The sequence below is a fragment of the Trachurus japonicus genome, chromosome 1 (genome assembly GCF_045865225.1).
Source record: "Trachurus japonicus isolate A0001 chromosome 1, Traja_1.0".
Lineage (NCBI taxonomy): Eukaryota > Metazoa > Chordata > Actinopteri > Carangiformes > Carangidae > Trachurus > Trachurus japonicus.
The window spans coordinates 16,988,558-17,003,508 of record NC_140907.1 but is presented as its reverse complement, the minus strand read 5'-3'; the positions used below and the strand labels follow the sequence as shown (position 1 = coordinate 17,003,508).

The window sequence follows — 14,951 nt, the reverse complement described above, 5'->3', positions numbered from 1 at the left end:
ATGTCATTTTTGATACAGAGTGAGACTGATCAGCAGTCAAAAAGATCTAAAACAACTTACTGCAGCCAAATAGGCACATGTCTTTACTGTCTAGAAGAATAGTCTCATTGTTTTGTTTTATATCTTTTTACAGCATGTAAAATTGTTAAAACTTTCTGTAATGACATTTTAGTAAGTATGCATTTGGGTATCTAGTTCCAAAATTTAAAAAAAAAAAAAAAAAAAGGTGAGGAGAAGAGTAGAGAAGCTGCAGTCAGACTATTAGAGAATGTCCACCTTAAGCCCTCCACTGAGATAAAACTCGAAAAGGAGCCAAAATGACAAACTATTTGGTAACAAAAGTGAACCTACTATGCAGTATCATACAAAAAAATGTCAAAATGTACCTCAGCAAAAGCTTATAAAATATAATATGAATAAAATTATATAATAATATTCCTTGGTCCACAAAAACTATGTTACTCTGACAACAAAATGTTTCCCTTGCTCACAACAGATAAAATCAACAAGCTTCTCAGTAAAAACATGACCTTGGCAGTACGAAAGTGTAGTGAACATAGCTCTCAAACCCACAAGTGTATAAAAACAAAACAGTTCTTTCACAAGTCCTGTTGCGGGGAGAGTTAGAAGGCAGATTCATCCTCTTTTAGATGAAGATCAAGGTCCTCTGAGTGGGTCTTCTGACGTGTCCACAATAATCCACCAGAGGGAGCTAAAGAGCTGAAATCAGTCATCCAGAGTCTTCTCTTTGAACACGTCGCTCTGCCCCAACTCTCTCTTGCATTCATCATGATTCTGTAGTTGCTTTCTCACAAAGAGTTTCTGTGCAATTCTTCAAAGGTCCATGATCCTCTTTGGAAAATACATGCATGCATTTTCTCACTCATTCATAGCACACATACAAAACAACACACACACACATAAGAAATATGTATTACTATGAGAGCACCGACATGGTCGACGCTCCTGATGACATTCCTGAGTCACTACTGTTGTAAGCCCCGTGGCCGTCCCCGAGCCCACCCAGCGAGGATGACGGCGAGGATGAGGATGCTGGTGACGAAGAAGAGGTGCTGTGTGACCGCAAAATGGCCCCAGCGGCGCTGCAGTGAGGTCGCGGCCCTGGCTCAGGGGTGTAGGTGAAGGTGAGGGCGGTGGAATAAATGATTCCATCATTGCGGACCAACGTGACAGGGACCTGCACTGGCTGTCTCACCCAGCGCCAACCCTCCCTGAAGGCAGAAATGTCCGGCACCACACACAGGATGCTCTCTCCACATCTTACGGGGCACAGATGAGATAGAGTTTGAGTATACTGAGGCCATTATTACACAATGTAGACTCACAAATATAAACACTCACCTGTACATAGTGTCGGCTTCCACATCTCCAAACCACACTCTTAGTTTAGGGGTGAAGTTTTGACCAGTGAGCTCCAACATTGCCACATCTCCCCCACCGTTTAACTTCATACAGCCAAACAAAAAAAAAAAAGGTTTTATGTCTTTAAGAAGGTCACTAAAAGCTCAGAAAACACTTAACACGGAAGTAGTTTGTTGCCAGAATGGCTCATATGTTTACTGATTAAAAAGCATAACAAGCATATTTTCAACAGAGAAGAGACTGTGCATGTACCTGCAGACTTTCCACTACAGGAACAGGTGTGACCGGTGTGGGGACGGGGCCCATACCCTCATAAAAGGTGTACTCTGCCTTGTCAGTACTAATAATAGTCCAGGAAGCCCCATCGTTAATAATCTCTTTGTTCGTCTCTTTGGAGGATGCTGAGGCCTAGAAAAACGAAAAAAGAAAAAGAAAAGAAAAATTATCACTTCCCTCTTTATGTAAACTGAGGAGAAAACACACTTGTGCAATATACCAGAGTGGAGGAACAACCAACTACCACAAAAGAAATGGTATAACACACCTGGAACTGGATGATCCTCTCCTGTGAGAGACAGAGATACATCCTGTCTGTATCTTTCAGGTAGAAGGCACACTTGTGGAGCTGCGACACTGGGTCATCTGCATCCATTAATGCAGTCTGCTTGTCCACTTTACGAATGACCTGAATCATTCACACACAGACAACACACCACCATACATAAAAAAGAAGCAAATGTAATGCATATTTACATGTATTTAAATGCACCACTGGTATGACTGCATATTTTCTCACAGAGGTAAGTACATGCATACCAGTCTGGGCAGGGCCATGCCAGTAACAGAACAGACCAATTTGACTGTCTGGCCATAGTGGATGTAGCCATCCCTCACAGCAAACTCCTCCCCTTCTGATTCCTCATCATCCACTAAACAAAACAACACACACAAAAACACAAGGATCTATGAGCTTCTAATTAATCAGGGAAATGAGAGCAGGGGACAAAATAAAGCATGAAAAAAGAACATAAATAAATACAAAAAGCGACTCACAGAGGTGGATGTAGAAGGCACCCCACTGTTGAGAACTGGCATGAAAGTTTCCTCCCTCAACGTGAAGGTATCTGGTACTAACAGTCTGGGAACGCAGGCGGTTAAACAATGCTACCTTCGTCCCTGAGGCGATACACACTGTGATGAGAAAAGAGAGGCAGTGAGTGACAGCAAAAGAGGACGAAAGATGACAGATTACACAGTGTTTCATTAAAATTAAATGTCTATATGTGGTGAAATCATACAGCTGTCATGACACAAGCTGGAATGTGCGTGTGTTTGTACTGACAACTCACAATCTGCATTTTTCAAGGACTGTTTTTTCTTGGAGGGCTTGGAGATGACCTTGATCCTCTTGCTGAGGAACACTCCGATGTTGGCGCTGTTTCCATATAACATCTTCACAGACAGCATGAAGTGTTTCCTTTTGTCTGAGTCACTGATATACAGTGTCTTCGCTGTGCAGAAGTGCTGACGTAGGGAAGACAATCAGGTTAGGGGATTTTGCATGAGAGTGTGTGTTTGTGTTTGTCCCCCTTTCACTTCCCTCTCAACTAATTCTCAGAACAAGTTCATGAATGACAGTGGTGCAATAAGAAAACAGTATCTGCTACAACATGAACACGCTGAACAGAGCTGCGGAAAAAACAGAAGATATGATCAAACAGCAAACTGCACAGCTCTCATACTGTGGTTACTTTGCATGTTTAATCAGCAGTTAAGAATCATGTTGAACAAGTAATAAGTTATTGCGAAAATAACTTAAGTGAGAAGAGACTGTCTACAATGTCAGAAAGACATATAACTCCATTATAGTTATTGTATGTTAATATAAAATGCCTACACACCTTCCCCTCCAGGTTGAGCTGCTGCATCTCCTGCTCACTGTTGCCTATCCCAATGAATGCACATGGCTGGGCCTCCTGCTCTGTGCAACCCTCCTTCTCCATATTCTCCATCTTTTTCTGCCAGCCGCTGCCCATCAGATACACCGATGGTGGAGGGCAGAAAAACCTAATCAACACAATATCAAAAAAAAGAACAAGAGTTCCAACGCATGAAAATGTCTCTATCACACACACACACACAAACGTATAACTGTTTGTATGTTGTCTCATACAAACCTTTTTTCATTGCCATATGACTTTTGTGCAACTTTAGCATGTAGTATAAGCACTGTTTGATCATCTTTCTCCTTCAAGTAATTCCTCATAGCCTCCCTGAAATGGAGAGGCAAGAAGACATTTCATCACTTTGACAGCCCCCACAAATTATGATATACAACTACTTAAATCGAGGTGTTTTCCATTAGCTCTCTGTAGATTAAATAGTGTTGCGCTCTTGGCACTATGAAAAGGTGCTTATGTTTCACTCTACCTTGTCAAACGCTGAGGCTGAGGTCGCTCACCAAACTTCCTGCAAAACAAAAACATCAGAGTGCTAAGTGTTTACACAGTTTTAATGTTGAGCTATCTTGGGTGAGATAAAAAAAAAAAAAAAGTGGGTGAAAAAACCCTGAGAAGCCCACAACGTTGTGTGTGTGAAAGCAGGTGTGCTCATGCTTTCAGTCTGTATTGAGAAAACACACATGAAAATGGCTTGCCTTTATCATTTAGATTTATAGAGTTCACAATAAGCAGTAATGTGATCATTGTGATTTTCTTTAGGAGCTACTTAGTGATGTGAGGAAAAACTAATGAAACCTATAGACTAAATGCATGTACAAGTGCGGCTATAATCTGTTATAACTACTGAACACAACTGCTGTGACGTTAGTATAACATTGTTGCAGTGTGGAGAGTTTGAAGATACATTGTTCCTGTGCTCAACTCACTGAAACATAAATTAAACAGCCGCAAAAGAAAACGTAGTTAGGCTGAAACGCAAACCTGCTGAATGACAAAAAGTTTGTGAAACAGTTTGAAACTAATTCAATATCGCAAGACAGCTCAACAAATGGCAGAGAAACCAGGCGACACTACAAAGAATAGTTTAGCACAACAGACCCCACATCAAGCCTCAAAGTACCACAGCGTGGGGTAGGTTTACTGAGGCCGAGGCGGCAGCTCTGACACGCACAGGCATCACTCTGAAACACCACAAACTGGCAACGGTTTCCCACGGAAAAATAAAACTTTAAAAAAAAAAAATAACATAATGCTTTGACCACTTACCCCGTAACAACGGGCGCCATCTTCCGATTAACTCTCTCTCCCCCCCGGAGAAAAAAAGTCCCAACAATCGCGAGATCCCTCCCACAGCCCCCCTCGCCCTCACCAAAGCCAACGGCACAACAGAAGAACCAGACTGGGAGGAAAAGAAGGGAGAAAAAAAGAGGGGGAGGTGTGACGGGGCAAAGGGGTGAGAAGCAGGAGAGAGAGAGAGAGGGTGGGAGGGAGAGAAGGAGGGAGGGAGGGAGGGGCGACGGGCAGAGGGCAGACGCCAAAACAACAGGCGTGGGAAAGTTACTAAGCCGCGCGAGAGCGGAAAAACTCTCACAATAGACATGAATAAAGGTGAACCGATTGTATCGCGAGATGAAGAGGCACCCTCACAACTAGCACTTTTTTTTCACAAGGCAACCGCACTGTAACACGATTCCCACGCCTTATTGAGCAATAAAGCAAACTACACCTCTCTGCGCTGAGGAGACAGGAGGAGCAGCTTGAAGACGAATAGGTATAACATGAACTGTGACACTGTTGTGAATACATGTTTTCTAACATCCTTTCTTCACACGACCTTTATGAGACTAATAATTGTTATTCTTAGATATTATAAGATGCCCCCACGCCCCCTTTTTTTCACAAGGTTTAAGTGGTGGGAAGATGACCACATTAGAACAGCCTGTCAGTAAAACTCAACAACATTGTCAGTATTTTTGCAATAAGATTTATTACATAAATTTACTGAATTTTCAAACTGTGAATGTAAAAAAAAACAACAACAAATGTATAAAAGTTTGAAAAAATGAATTTCATCTATTAGGACAGTACTAAAGGAGCAGTTATTAAAAAGGTCTTGCAGTATTTCGATTCATATCAAACAGTGTTTTTTCACAATCCATTAATGAGTTATATGAAGTGCTTAATGCAGAAGGCACTTCACCCAGTGAGCGGTTTATTAGGAACACCTAGTTAAAACTAATAATGTGCAATACAACAGCTCTCCAATAAATCCTCCCTTCTTGACAGGTATAATGTTCCGTGTGTGTTAGAACTGATTTGGGAGGTGCTGATGTAACTTATTGGTGCTTTTGGAGGCTGCAGTACATGCAGTTTGTGGCACTGTTGAACTGCATTCCAGTATGGAGTTTCTATGTATTTCATATATCAGGCCTATTGTATTTAGACTGCATTAATTTTGCCTAGGTGTGTACATTTACAGCAGAGTGGATTATGTATTTTTTAGATCTCAATTTCTGTCAGCAATTCATGTAATGTTAAAAAAAAAAAAGAAGACAATATGGCTACCCAGAAATAGCAGACTTTTGGCAAGAAAAAGACCATTCAAATTATTTTTGACAATTAAACATAGGCTAATACTGGGTGTGGTTAACTTACTAAACAGGGCAATTCTGTGACTTATGTTTTAGAAAACCAAATCAAACACACAAGCATTTAACCAAAGTGCAAAAACAGAAAATCCCAGTAGATTTCATTACTCATTTGACATGCCTGCCTTTGCTTCTCCTCATCACTTGTTAACACACACCATCACATGTTATCACACCCCTGGTCCCTTGCTAAGCGAAGCAGTGGGGTCAGAGGGGAGCATAGGGATGCAAATGGAATACACTTGTGCTTGAGTTGGCCGAGTAACCGACAATGATAAATGCTAATAGACACTGAAGGGTTTTTGTTTTGTTTTTTAAACCTCTACACAGGCTTTCTCTTTTCACCTTCACCTTCTGTTTTGCAGTGGAAAGGATGAAAGATGAAAATGCATTCTTGGTAGCCTTTTCTCCACAGTGTACGTCACTGTGCTGTCTCCTGCGCATTAAAAATCAGCCTCACAAAAACCCACTTCAGCTTTCAGAGTAACAGCGGTAGCAGGGATTCTCCCAAGGGGAAGTCAGCAAGGGTTTGTTAAACCACTACTGCGACACCCTGCTGCTGTAGTCTGGGACACTAGCTTAGGAAAGAAAACATCTATAACACAGTCGAACAGTACTTTAACGCTGTCAGTCTTTATAGTTCTCAAATTCTTTTCTAAATACTTTTCCTGTTCCTCCTGAGTCAGTTAGGATACTTGGCAGGGATCAGCTGCTTCATATCTGAAGATCTTTGGGAGTCTTTCAGCATTTATGGTCCTATAACTTACTGACTAAGAAATCAAAAAAAGAGTGCTGTTTGAAAGAAGAAACCCTTATATGTTCAGAGACAGAGAGCCATCATAATTTTGACAAAATAAATCAGTCTCCTATTTTCCGCCTTCCAAATGTTTTCACATTATATCTCCAGCAATTCTGATGTAAACAATGTCCTCTGTTATTATTGTGTCAGGGCCCCATCATTTTAAGGGCCACGCCTCTAAATTTTCCAGAAAATCTTCTTTCTGTAGAGCACATAGGAGATGAACACCCAACAAGAAGTAGCCACAAGGTTCTGGGTGAGGTGTTCAGCGTGGGATTGGCTGTTGGCCATACGCCAACGGAAAGGGAAGTACTCCTCCAACACTTCATGGCCCACATACACAAGTATGGAGTTCATACCTGCAATTGCACAGATGGGTGAGAGTAGAGCGAAGGATGTGATTAAAGAGACATTTAGAGAGAATACAGACAGATCATGTCAGTTCAGTTGACTTACTAATCTTACAACCATTGATATTTAACTAAATCATCACTGTGGGTAATCAAAGTTTGCCTTGTAAGAATTTGGTTTAAAGGTCAAAAATTCACATTCCTAAAATTGTCCACTAATCTGACTCTGTGTCTAATAATAGTGCTCACCGGGGTAGAAGAAAGGTGCTCCAGACCACCACTTCTTTACATCCACTATGTAGTAGACTAGACCTAGCAGCACAAAGGCAAAACATGCCAGGGTTGTCACGTAGGACAGAGACCTAGAAGTCAAACAGATAGAAAAATGAAGGGTTGTTTACATGAAACATTATACAGTATTTCTCAAGGATATCCTGGTTGGTTTGGGAAGTTTTTGTTTGTCAAATAGCAGTAGCACCCCAGGCCATAAAATAGCAAAACTCCTTTGTCTGTGCATTAACTGCTACAAACGTTGAGTCTATAAAAAAAAAAAGGAATCACTTGAGCAAACTTTGTTTCATCTGAAAGTGCTTTGAAGCCAACTTTACCATAGGTTCTTGTTGACAGGAATGAAGCCCTGGTCTGTGGAACACTTGGTCAGAAGTGCTGATATGGCTCCCTGTGTGTTACAATGGAGATTATGTTATCAAAAAGAGGAAACGCTCTTGTGTCAAAAACAGACTGAGACATCACTGTACAATGCAATGTGTCACTCACAAGTAGCAATTAAGTCATATGGAAGTGTGTACATATTGTCCGACAAGCATTAATATGTTAATGTGCTTACCAAGAAGAGACCCCATATAAGAAACCTTGACATTATACTCCTGTGGAGATCTCTGTAGTGTAAGATTATTTTTCCTGCCTGTGGAAACACAACAATCAAAACAATTATTTGACTGCATTTTGCTTTTTAATGAGCTATAGTATTATCAATTCTGATGTCACAGATATGTATCAAGGCAAAAGACAAGAAGAGATGAGTTCATCACTTCATATCACAAACCTGTAATCCAAGAAAAGCCATGAGGATAGAGTTGATGCTGCCAAGAATACCTTCTGGATCATACGGCATGTAGGTTGCAAAAATCACCTGGAAACAGAAGGGGACTTCAGTAAATTATACTGAAGTTCTGACATAGTTTTTACCCTTGCATCACCTGTCAGGTCAACATGGTTGGGGTTAGAAAAATGAGTGTTGGCCTGTGAGAGAGAAACCTGATATGTAAGCTCAACCAAGTTATAAAAAGCCTGAATGTGTCTGCTGCTGGTATGTTTGAGTTGTTTTGCTGTTCACTAACCCGTGACGACGGAGTCTGGTAGATGTGGTTTTCTCCCAAAAGCCAGCGGTCGATGAAACCAGCTGCTCCACCGGTGCAGTTAGCGTGTAGACCCATGTCCCCGATCCCACCTGGACCAAGATAGCCCCTGTTCAGAAGAATAAGATGAAGTCAGTTCTATTGATAAGAAATGAAGTCATTACAGAGCAAGGTTAAGGTTTAAAAAAAAATACAAGTTGGAATGAGGATTTGGAATTTATTTTATCAGCTCTGGTTTAAGCTTTGATTCTCCTTATTAATTCACTTGTGAGTCATTTGACCAGTTCCTATAAAATATAGAAAAACTACTGTACATACAAAATTAAATGTTAATTTCACTCCAGTTCCAGTAATTACAGAAAACAAAACAAAAAACAGACAACAACTCATAAACATCACATTTTGTCCATGTTGTAAATCAGTTTGTGACAGTCGGCAGTAAAACATGACCTGATTATCACACTGAAATGTCACTACGATTCATTTCATTATCCATCCATCCATCCATTAGCTACACTGCTTAACTGTGCAGAGTTGTGGGGTCACCTCATTATAGAAACACAAAATACTCATCAGAGGTAGACAAAAGCACATTCCCCTTATTACGTGGATACGAAAAGGACACAAACATGCACTGCTTGACTCACGTTGGGCAATCAGGTACAGGAAGTTGGAAAGTGAGGTACAGCCAGATGCTTTCTAAGAGAAGCACACATAGCCAAGCTGGCCAGTACAGCAGGATGTCAAGACCAAGAGACCACCAAGCACCCTGGAAAACATTGACAGTGCCAAATCAAACAATTGTGTTGCCCTTCGAAACGCATTTAGCGCGAGCACATTTATCACAGTAGGGAGACTCTGTGGAGACTCTGGTCCGCATGGAGCCCTAAATAAAAAGTTAAAGAAAAGATGATGAGGATAAAATGAAGCTTTTGGCTGACCGTTGTAGGGATGTCAAGGTGACCTCTCGCCACCAACAGATCCAGGCTGGCAACAACCAGGTACGACCAGGCCAGGCGCTGCAACACACCCGGGATCCGCAGGTTGTCCCAAGATACTGCGGAGTGGATGAGGATGGAGTGTGAGTGCCACGACAGGCAGAAACCCACAAACAAAGTATAGAAAGGAAAACCAAATAGGCCCACACTAAATATCATGGTCTTTAAGAGTGACATTTAAATGAATGGTTTGCGACATTGTGGTCATTATCAAAGAAGTGTGTATATACGCACATGGTCCCTGGCAGTAGTTTGGGTTGACAATGATGACACCGATAACAAAGAGCTGCAGGCTCCTCCATACAACTTTCCTCAGCAGTGCACAGCGTGTTGAGCCGGCACGCAGCAGGGAGTTGATTGACAGCGCAATCGATGTGCCCATTATAAACACAAACCTGGTGGGGGAGAGAAACATCAAGTGTGAGAAAATCAAACAAAAACAGGAAGTGAGGAAAACACAAGGTCAGGTTCATTCAAACTATGATAAACTACTGTATATTAGATACAATTCTGGACTTTAGAATAAAAAGAAACTGTTGAGGGTTTTATTATTTTGGTTCAATTTATTTTATTTTTTGTTTGTATTTCATCATAGGTGTGGAGACTATTTTCAAATCCAAATATTTCAAACCTTTATCGATAAGATTTGAAATAAGAGAGAAGAAATGGATCCTGCAATCAAGTTGAAATAAGTAAAAAAAATGTTTTGCAACGCCTCTATTCTATGTGCAATTCTATAATGTAACTGGCATATGGTTAAAGTCTGTTGTTCTGGCAGTCATACTTATTTTTAGCATGTGAGTGGATGTGAAGATAAGTCAAATAATTGTCCAGTCCAAGACAGGGATAAACGAATCTGCTGAACTAGGACATGTTATTGAAACTGTAGAAGATATTTTGAACTGAGCTCACCAAGGGAAGACCAGATCTGCGACAGTCAGACCTGTGATGAGACAAATACAAAAGACATGCTTCGATAAATAAATAAAACCAATATCTGAAAATATTGAGTGACATGATTTGAAGAAAAAAATAATAAATAAATAAAAATAGCACCATTTGGGGCTTACCATTCCAGCTTGCATGTCTAAAGAACCAGTATCGCCCCCCTCCATAGTTCACAAACACCATAATGATCAAGGAAATTCTGACAGGGGACAGAGAAAGTATAACATTACTGTAAGACATTGAGCCCTGCAGGCACGATTACAGACTTAGAAATAGTTCACTTTAGAAAGAAAAATCCCTTGGAACAAGCACTTTAACATTAAAACAAGGGAGCCATATTAATCTTATTAGTTGGAGCTTATCAATGACTGACAATTCCAGTGTCAGCTGCCTAAATGTCACGTTCATATTAAGAATCACATGATATACTTTAACCACATGCAAGACCATGCATGAATTCAAATTATATATTTCTGTGCAGAGTTAAATGGGGGTGGGTTACCCTCTGAATGTGTCCAGAGATCGCAGCCTCTTGCTGGGGTTAGGTGGTGGTGGAAGGATGTTGTCAGTAACTGATGTAACCGTCCTGCCCGGGGAGCCCAGCTCCTGGATGGTGATGGTGAAAGTGAAATTAAATTTATTATAGGAAGCATGCACATTTCTGCACAGTCATGCTTCTCAGTTAATAGCTTTCCACGTAGTGTTTGAAAACATTTTACACAGAAGCTTTCTGTTTGCAGATTCTCAGCTACTATTAAGTGTGTTGGAACTGAAAGAGTAATGAGGCCGCCCTCAAAAAGCCATTAAACCTCTCTACTAAAACCTACTTCACTAAGTGTGAACAGCATTCGCCTAATAAATGGGGCAGTCACAAATACAATTTGTTTTAAATACATGAAAAGCAATCAATAAAAAATGTTTTAAAAGCATGTATCAAATTTACATTTGGTATTCATGTTGGTTTTATGTCATTTGAAATGACATAAAGTTGAGCGGGACAGAAAATGGGGAGGCAGAGAGAGGGGGAATAACATGCAGCAAAGGGCCACCAGGGGATTCGAACCGGGGCTGGCTGCAGCCAGGACTGGAGCCTCTGCATATGGGGCGCCTGCTCAACACAGTGAGTTATACAGTCAGCACCCCATTAGAACCTTTTTCGACAAAAGTAAGACTGAATGCCTACTGTAGGTTGTTTTTCCACCTAAATGTACTTATAATAATACACTTTCTTCTGAAAACATTAAATTGAGATAGATTCTTTGCTGTGTTTCTATATTTAAATTACTGAGCAGGAAATATCCTAAAAACACAGCTTTCTTTTCTAAATCATTTGTGACCAATTCCACATTTGAGTCCAGATTTATTTTCCTGTATATAGTCAGATTTCTATGAAAAAATACCGATTACACCACTTGACATTGGGTTGCATCACATCATTGACCCAAATATATGTTGAATACGTTGAACTGCTCTACTATACAAAACAAAACCATACAGGGTATCAAGACATCACTCACCTCTAATTATACCAACATATATCAGGTAAAGTAGTCGAACCTTAATAATTAAACTGCCATTTGTTTATATTTTTAAATTTTCCCACTTAGTAACACTCACAGAGTTGATGAGCCTTTCTGTCTCCATGGAGCCACCAATTCGTAGAAGAATACCCTTCACTGCATCAAGCCTGGAGAAGAAATAATCAACCAGGTTAGGAGTTAATCCGTACTATGCAGAGGCATGGTGGAGACATAAAAATGGTTGTGGTGGGCCTCTGTTCTGTACAGTGACCTTTTATTTACACAAGAAAAGCTTATGACAAGGCAAGAAAACAAATAGCTCATGATAATTCCAATCAAATTAATCATTAATCTGATTCATCATTTTTTGATTTAGATTTGTTGGAACAGTGTAGACTTTGAAATCAGTTGAAAAACACATCTCAGGGGTATTTGGGAATATGCTGTATAAATAGATAGGAATAAAACAATAAAATTAGATTACCCTAATAATGTTCTTCCGATGGCAGACACCAAGGCCAGTCCAGCAAAGATAAGAAAAGCTACCAGTATTGCTGTGAAAATAGTGGAACATCAGTGAGATGTAGTAGTGTATGCAGGGGTGAAAACAGCATCAGAAGACACAACATATCCATGTCACACAAGCTTATGAATGTGTTAATGTGTCAGACTCACGTATGTAGCTATTGATGGGGTCTCCGTCAGTCACTATCGAGCAGTTGACCACTGAGGAGTCATTTATGTTTTTCACCCACAAAGAGTAGTTTCCATGCTCCCCAAAGTGGAATGGAACTCTGGGAATTAAAGACAGTATACTAATCACATAGCAAAGCAGTCAAACTGATCAGTATTATGAGCAACATAGTCATTCCATGAATCTCTCGATTAAACCATGCTGATTGTCATTCAAAGTTTGCTATAACAGGATGATTAATTGTCAAACCACAGTCATCTAGATATAGTCATCTAGAATAATGTGCTATGGTGTCTGGGTGGAACTGTGAAAGACCTGTGAAGACCCTCAAATTCTATATTTATCTATTCATTCATAACCAACCCAGCAGTTCTATCATGTACATGACGAAGTACTGCCAAGTAAAACTTAATTTCCAAGTCCTATTAGATTTTCCTTCCAATCAAGAATGTTAAGGTCCATAAAGAAATCAGAAATATTATATTTAAGTCTGTATAGTTAAGCTGTCAGCCATTGATTGACAGATAAACTTTACATACGTTGCACTTACAGTACAGAGAGAACTGTGATGTAACATTCACACACATTTGTCCTTTGTACATTGTAACATATCATCAATGAACTTACGTGCACAGCTCCAGGTCAACAGGAGTACTGTTGAGTTGTAGTGTAATTTCATGCTGTGTGCTCACAACAAAGTCTGCTGAACCAGGCTGGCCAGGACCAGGAGCAGCAGGTACCACCCCTAGCTGCTGGTACAAACACTAGCACACAGGGAGACCAGAACATCATCATCATCCACATATCAAAAGAATCCACTGCAGGAGAATATTGTTGTTGTTGTGTGTGTGTTTGTCTACCTGGTAGCAACGCTCTGATATCCAGGACACCACCACTTCACTGTCCAGATCATTGTTTACGGTCAAAAGTGCCTCATCCATCTTCAGGACACTGTGTTTATGAAGAGAGTGGCCAGCTGCAGAAAGAAACAGCAGTGCACATAATGGAGATCAGACGAAATCCATCAGCAAATCCATTTGCTTTACAGGATGAGAGAACATGCAGAAGATGCTACAGCTCACTTCTGCTTAGGACCACACCCAACTGTGAAGCCACAGACATTATACACACTATTTCAGTACTCGGCAACCCATAACACTACGTTACTATGCATTTACATATGAGCTAAAAGCAAACCCGTGAACTAATCCTAGCTTTCACAACTCCTCGTTGACATAGACACTGTAAAAACCAGAGAAATCATGTCCTAAAGGCCTCACACGCCATCATTAAGACAGCAGCTGCACGATTAGCTTTCAATAACCTACCTCAGACCTCTGGTCCTCTGCTATTGTTGCAAACTAGAAAGTTACTCCACACCAAATTGTGTTGTAGCTTGTGGTTTGCCAGAGTGGGGAATAAAGCTGTACAGTAACGTTACAACTATAAGCTGCTGCTGCAGCCAGTCAGCCGTTGCAGCCTTGAAGAGGAAAGCATGTGAGAGGGCTGAAGTTATGGCTGCAGAGCCCCATGGTCACATGCTGAATTAATCCGCAAAATACCCCCCCAGGAGGGAAGTTCAAATGAGTGGAGCAGGAGCTCATTGAGCTTCTTGGGCTGCGAACCTCCAGTCGGTGCTAATAGTAAACTATAGTTAGCTCAGAGCTAACATGCATTCTGTCTTAGGGACAAAAGCTTAAATAACATAAAGAATATAGTGGTGAATCTCGAAATAGTTGACAAAAGCCACACCCGCTAATGCTGTGTAATTTTTTAGCAAATAAATGGGTTGAGGTAAAATGTCTTCTTGATATCGGGTAAGTACCTTGGTTGCTAACTGTGTAGCACTATCTGCTGTAGTTTTCACTTGTCAACAGTCCTGTGTACGTTAGTTACTTACATGTAGGTATTTTAGCTGTCAGTGGTACCACGTAAACCGCTATAACCAGAGTAGTAACAGCCCAGAAAAACATAGCTTTCTCTGGCTGTGTCATTTTTTCCTGCCTTTCCTGTTTCACCCGCACGACTGCAGATGCGTCTCTTGATTTTTTCTTTCGAGTCCCTTTTGCCATAATATATTCTACTTCCGACCCTTCCTTGTTTTGACATTGGAGTGGGAGCGAGAAGGGACAAAGTACATGTTAACGCTACCTGGTCGTTGCCCTCAACGAATCACTAAAGGTGGGTCGATGCCTGTTTGTTTGGATTTAACTGAAATAATTCAGAATTTTTCAGTTAAACCTTTTACAGGTGTCTACACTACCCCTACAG

General features: G+C 40.6%; 2 protein-coding genes across 3 annotated transcripts; both read right to left on the bottom strand.

Moving 5' to 3' along the window:
* Nucleotides 1–222: 222 nt before the first annotated feature.
* rbpja (recombination signal binding protein for immunoglobulin kappa J region a) lies at nt 223–4,780 on the bottom strand. The gene is made up of 11 exons (XM_085776532.1): nt 4,611–4,780; nt 3,814–3,852; nt 3,561–3,656; nt 3,285–3,450; nt 2,733–2,907; nt 2,437–2,574; nt 2,200–2,312; nt 1,928–2,068; nt 1,636–1,791; nt 1,363–1,466; nt 223–1,280 (listed from the first exon to the last, which is right to left on the bottom strand). The coding sequence occupies exons 1-11, from the start codon at nt 4,628–4,630 to the stop codon at nt 938–940; spliced, it is 1,491 nt and encodes a 496-aa protein (XP_085632658.1). The 5' UTR covers nt 4,631–4,780; the 3' UTR covers nt 223–937.
* Nucleotides 4,781–5,319: 539 nt separating this feature from the next.
* Nucleotides 5,320–14,806, bottom strand: hgsnat (heparan-alpha-glucosaminide N-acetyltransferase). 2 transcript variants are annotated; one of them, XM_085776511.1, is made up of 18 exons: nt 14,581–14,806; nt 13,541–13,656; nt 13,308–13,444; nt 12,662–12,780; nt 12,471–12,540; nt 12,084–12,153; nt 10,969–11,072; nt 10,589–10,665; nt 10,431–10,461; nt 9,753–9,913; nt 9,462–9,577; nt 9,168–9,289; nt 8,503–8,629; nt 8,208–8,294; nt 7,989–8,066; nt 7,750–7,820; nt 7,391–7,503; nt 5,320–7,150 (listed from the first exon to the last, which is right to left on the bottom strand). In XM_085776511.1, exons 1-18 carry the CDS (start codon nt 14,750–14,752, stop codon nt 6,969–6,971), a joined length of 1,953 nt encoding a protein of 650 aa, XP_085632637.1. In that variant the 5' UTR covers nt 14,753–14,806; the 3' UTR covers nt 5,320–6,968. The 2 variants fall into 2 exon arrangements, with proteins under 2 accessions (XP_085632637.1, XP_085632645.1); XM_085776519.1 differs by lacking the exon at nt 14,581–14,806 and adding an exon at nt 14,009–14,269.
* Between the last annotated feature and the right edge of the window lie 145 nt (nt 14,807–14,951).

Excerpts from the sequence above, each read along its gene's own strand:
- rbpja (XM_085776532.1), bottom strand. The coding sequence starts at position 4,630 with ATGGCGCCCGTTGTTACGGG. Across the intron at positions 3,853-4,610 it reads ATGGCGCCCGTTGTTACGGG|GAAGTTTGGTGAGCGACCTC; the intron begins GTAAGTGGTCAA and ends TTTGTTTTGCAG. Across the intron at positions 1,467-1,635 it reads CTGTAGTGGAAAGTCTGCAG|TTAAACGGTGGGGGAGATGT; the intron begins GTACATGCACAG and ends GGCTGTATGAAG.
- hgsnat (XM_085776511.1), bottom strand. The coding sequence starts at position 14,752 with ATGGCAAAAGGGACTCGAAAGAAAAAATCAAGAGACGCATCTGCAGTC. Across the intron at positions 10,462-10,588 it reads TAGACATGCAAGCTGGAATG|GTCTGACTGTCGCAGATCTG; the intron begins GTAAGCCCCAAA and ends GTCTCATCACAG. Across the intron at positions 9,578-9,752 it reads AAACTACTGCCAGGGACCAT|TATCTTGGGACAACCTGCGG; the intron begins GTGCGTATATAC and ends TCCACTCCGCAG.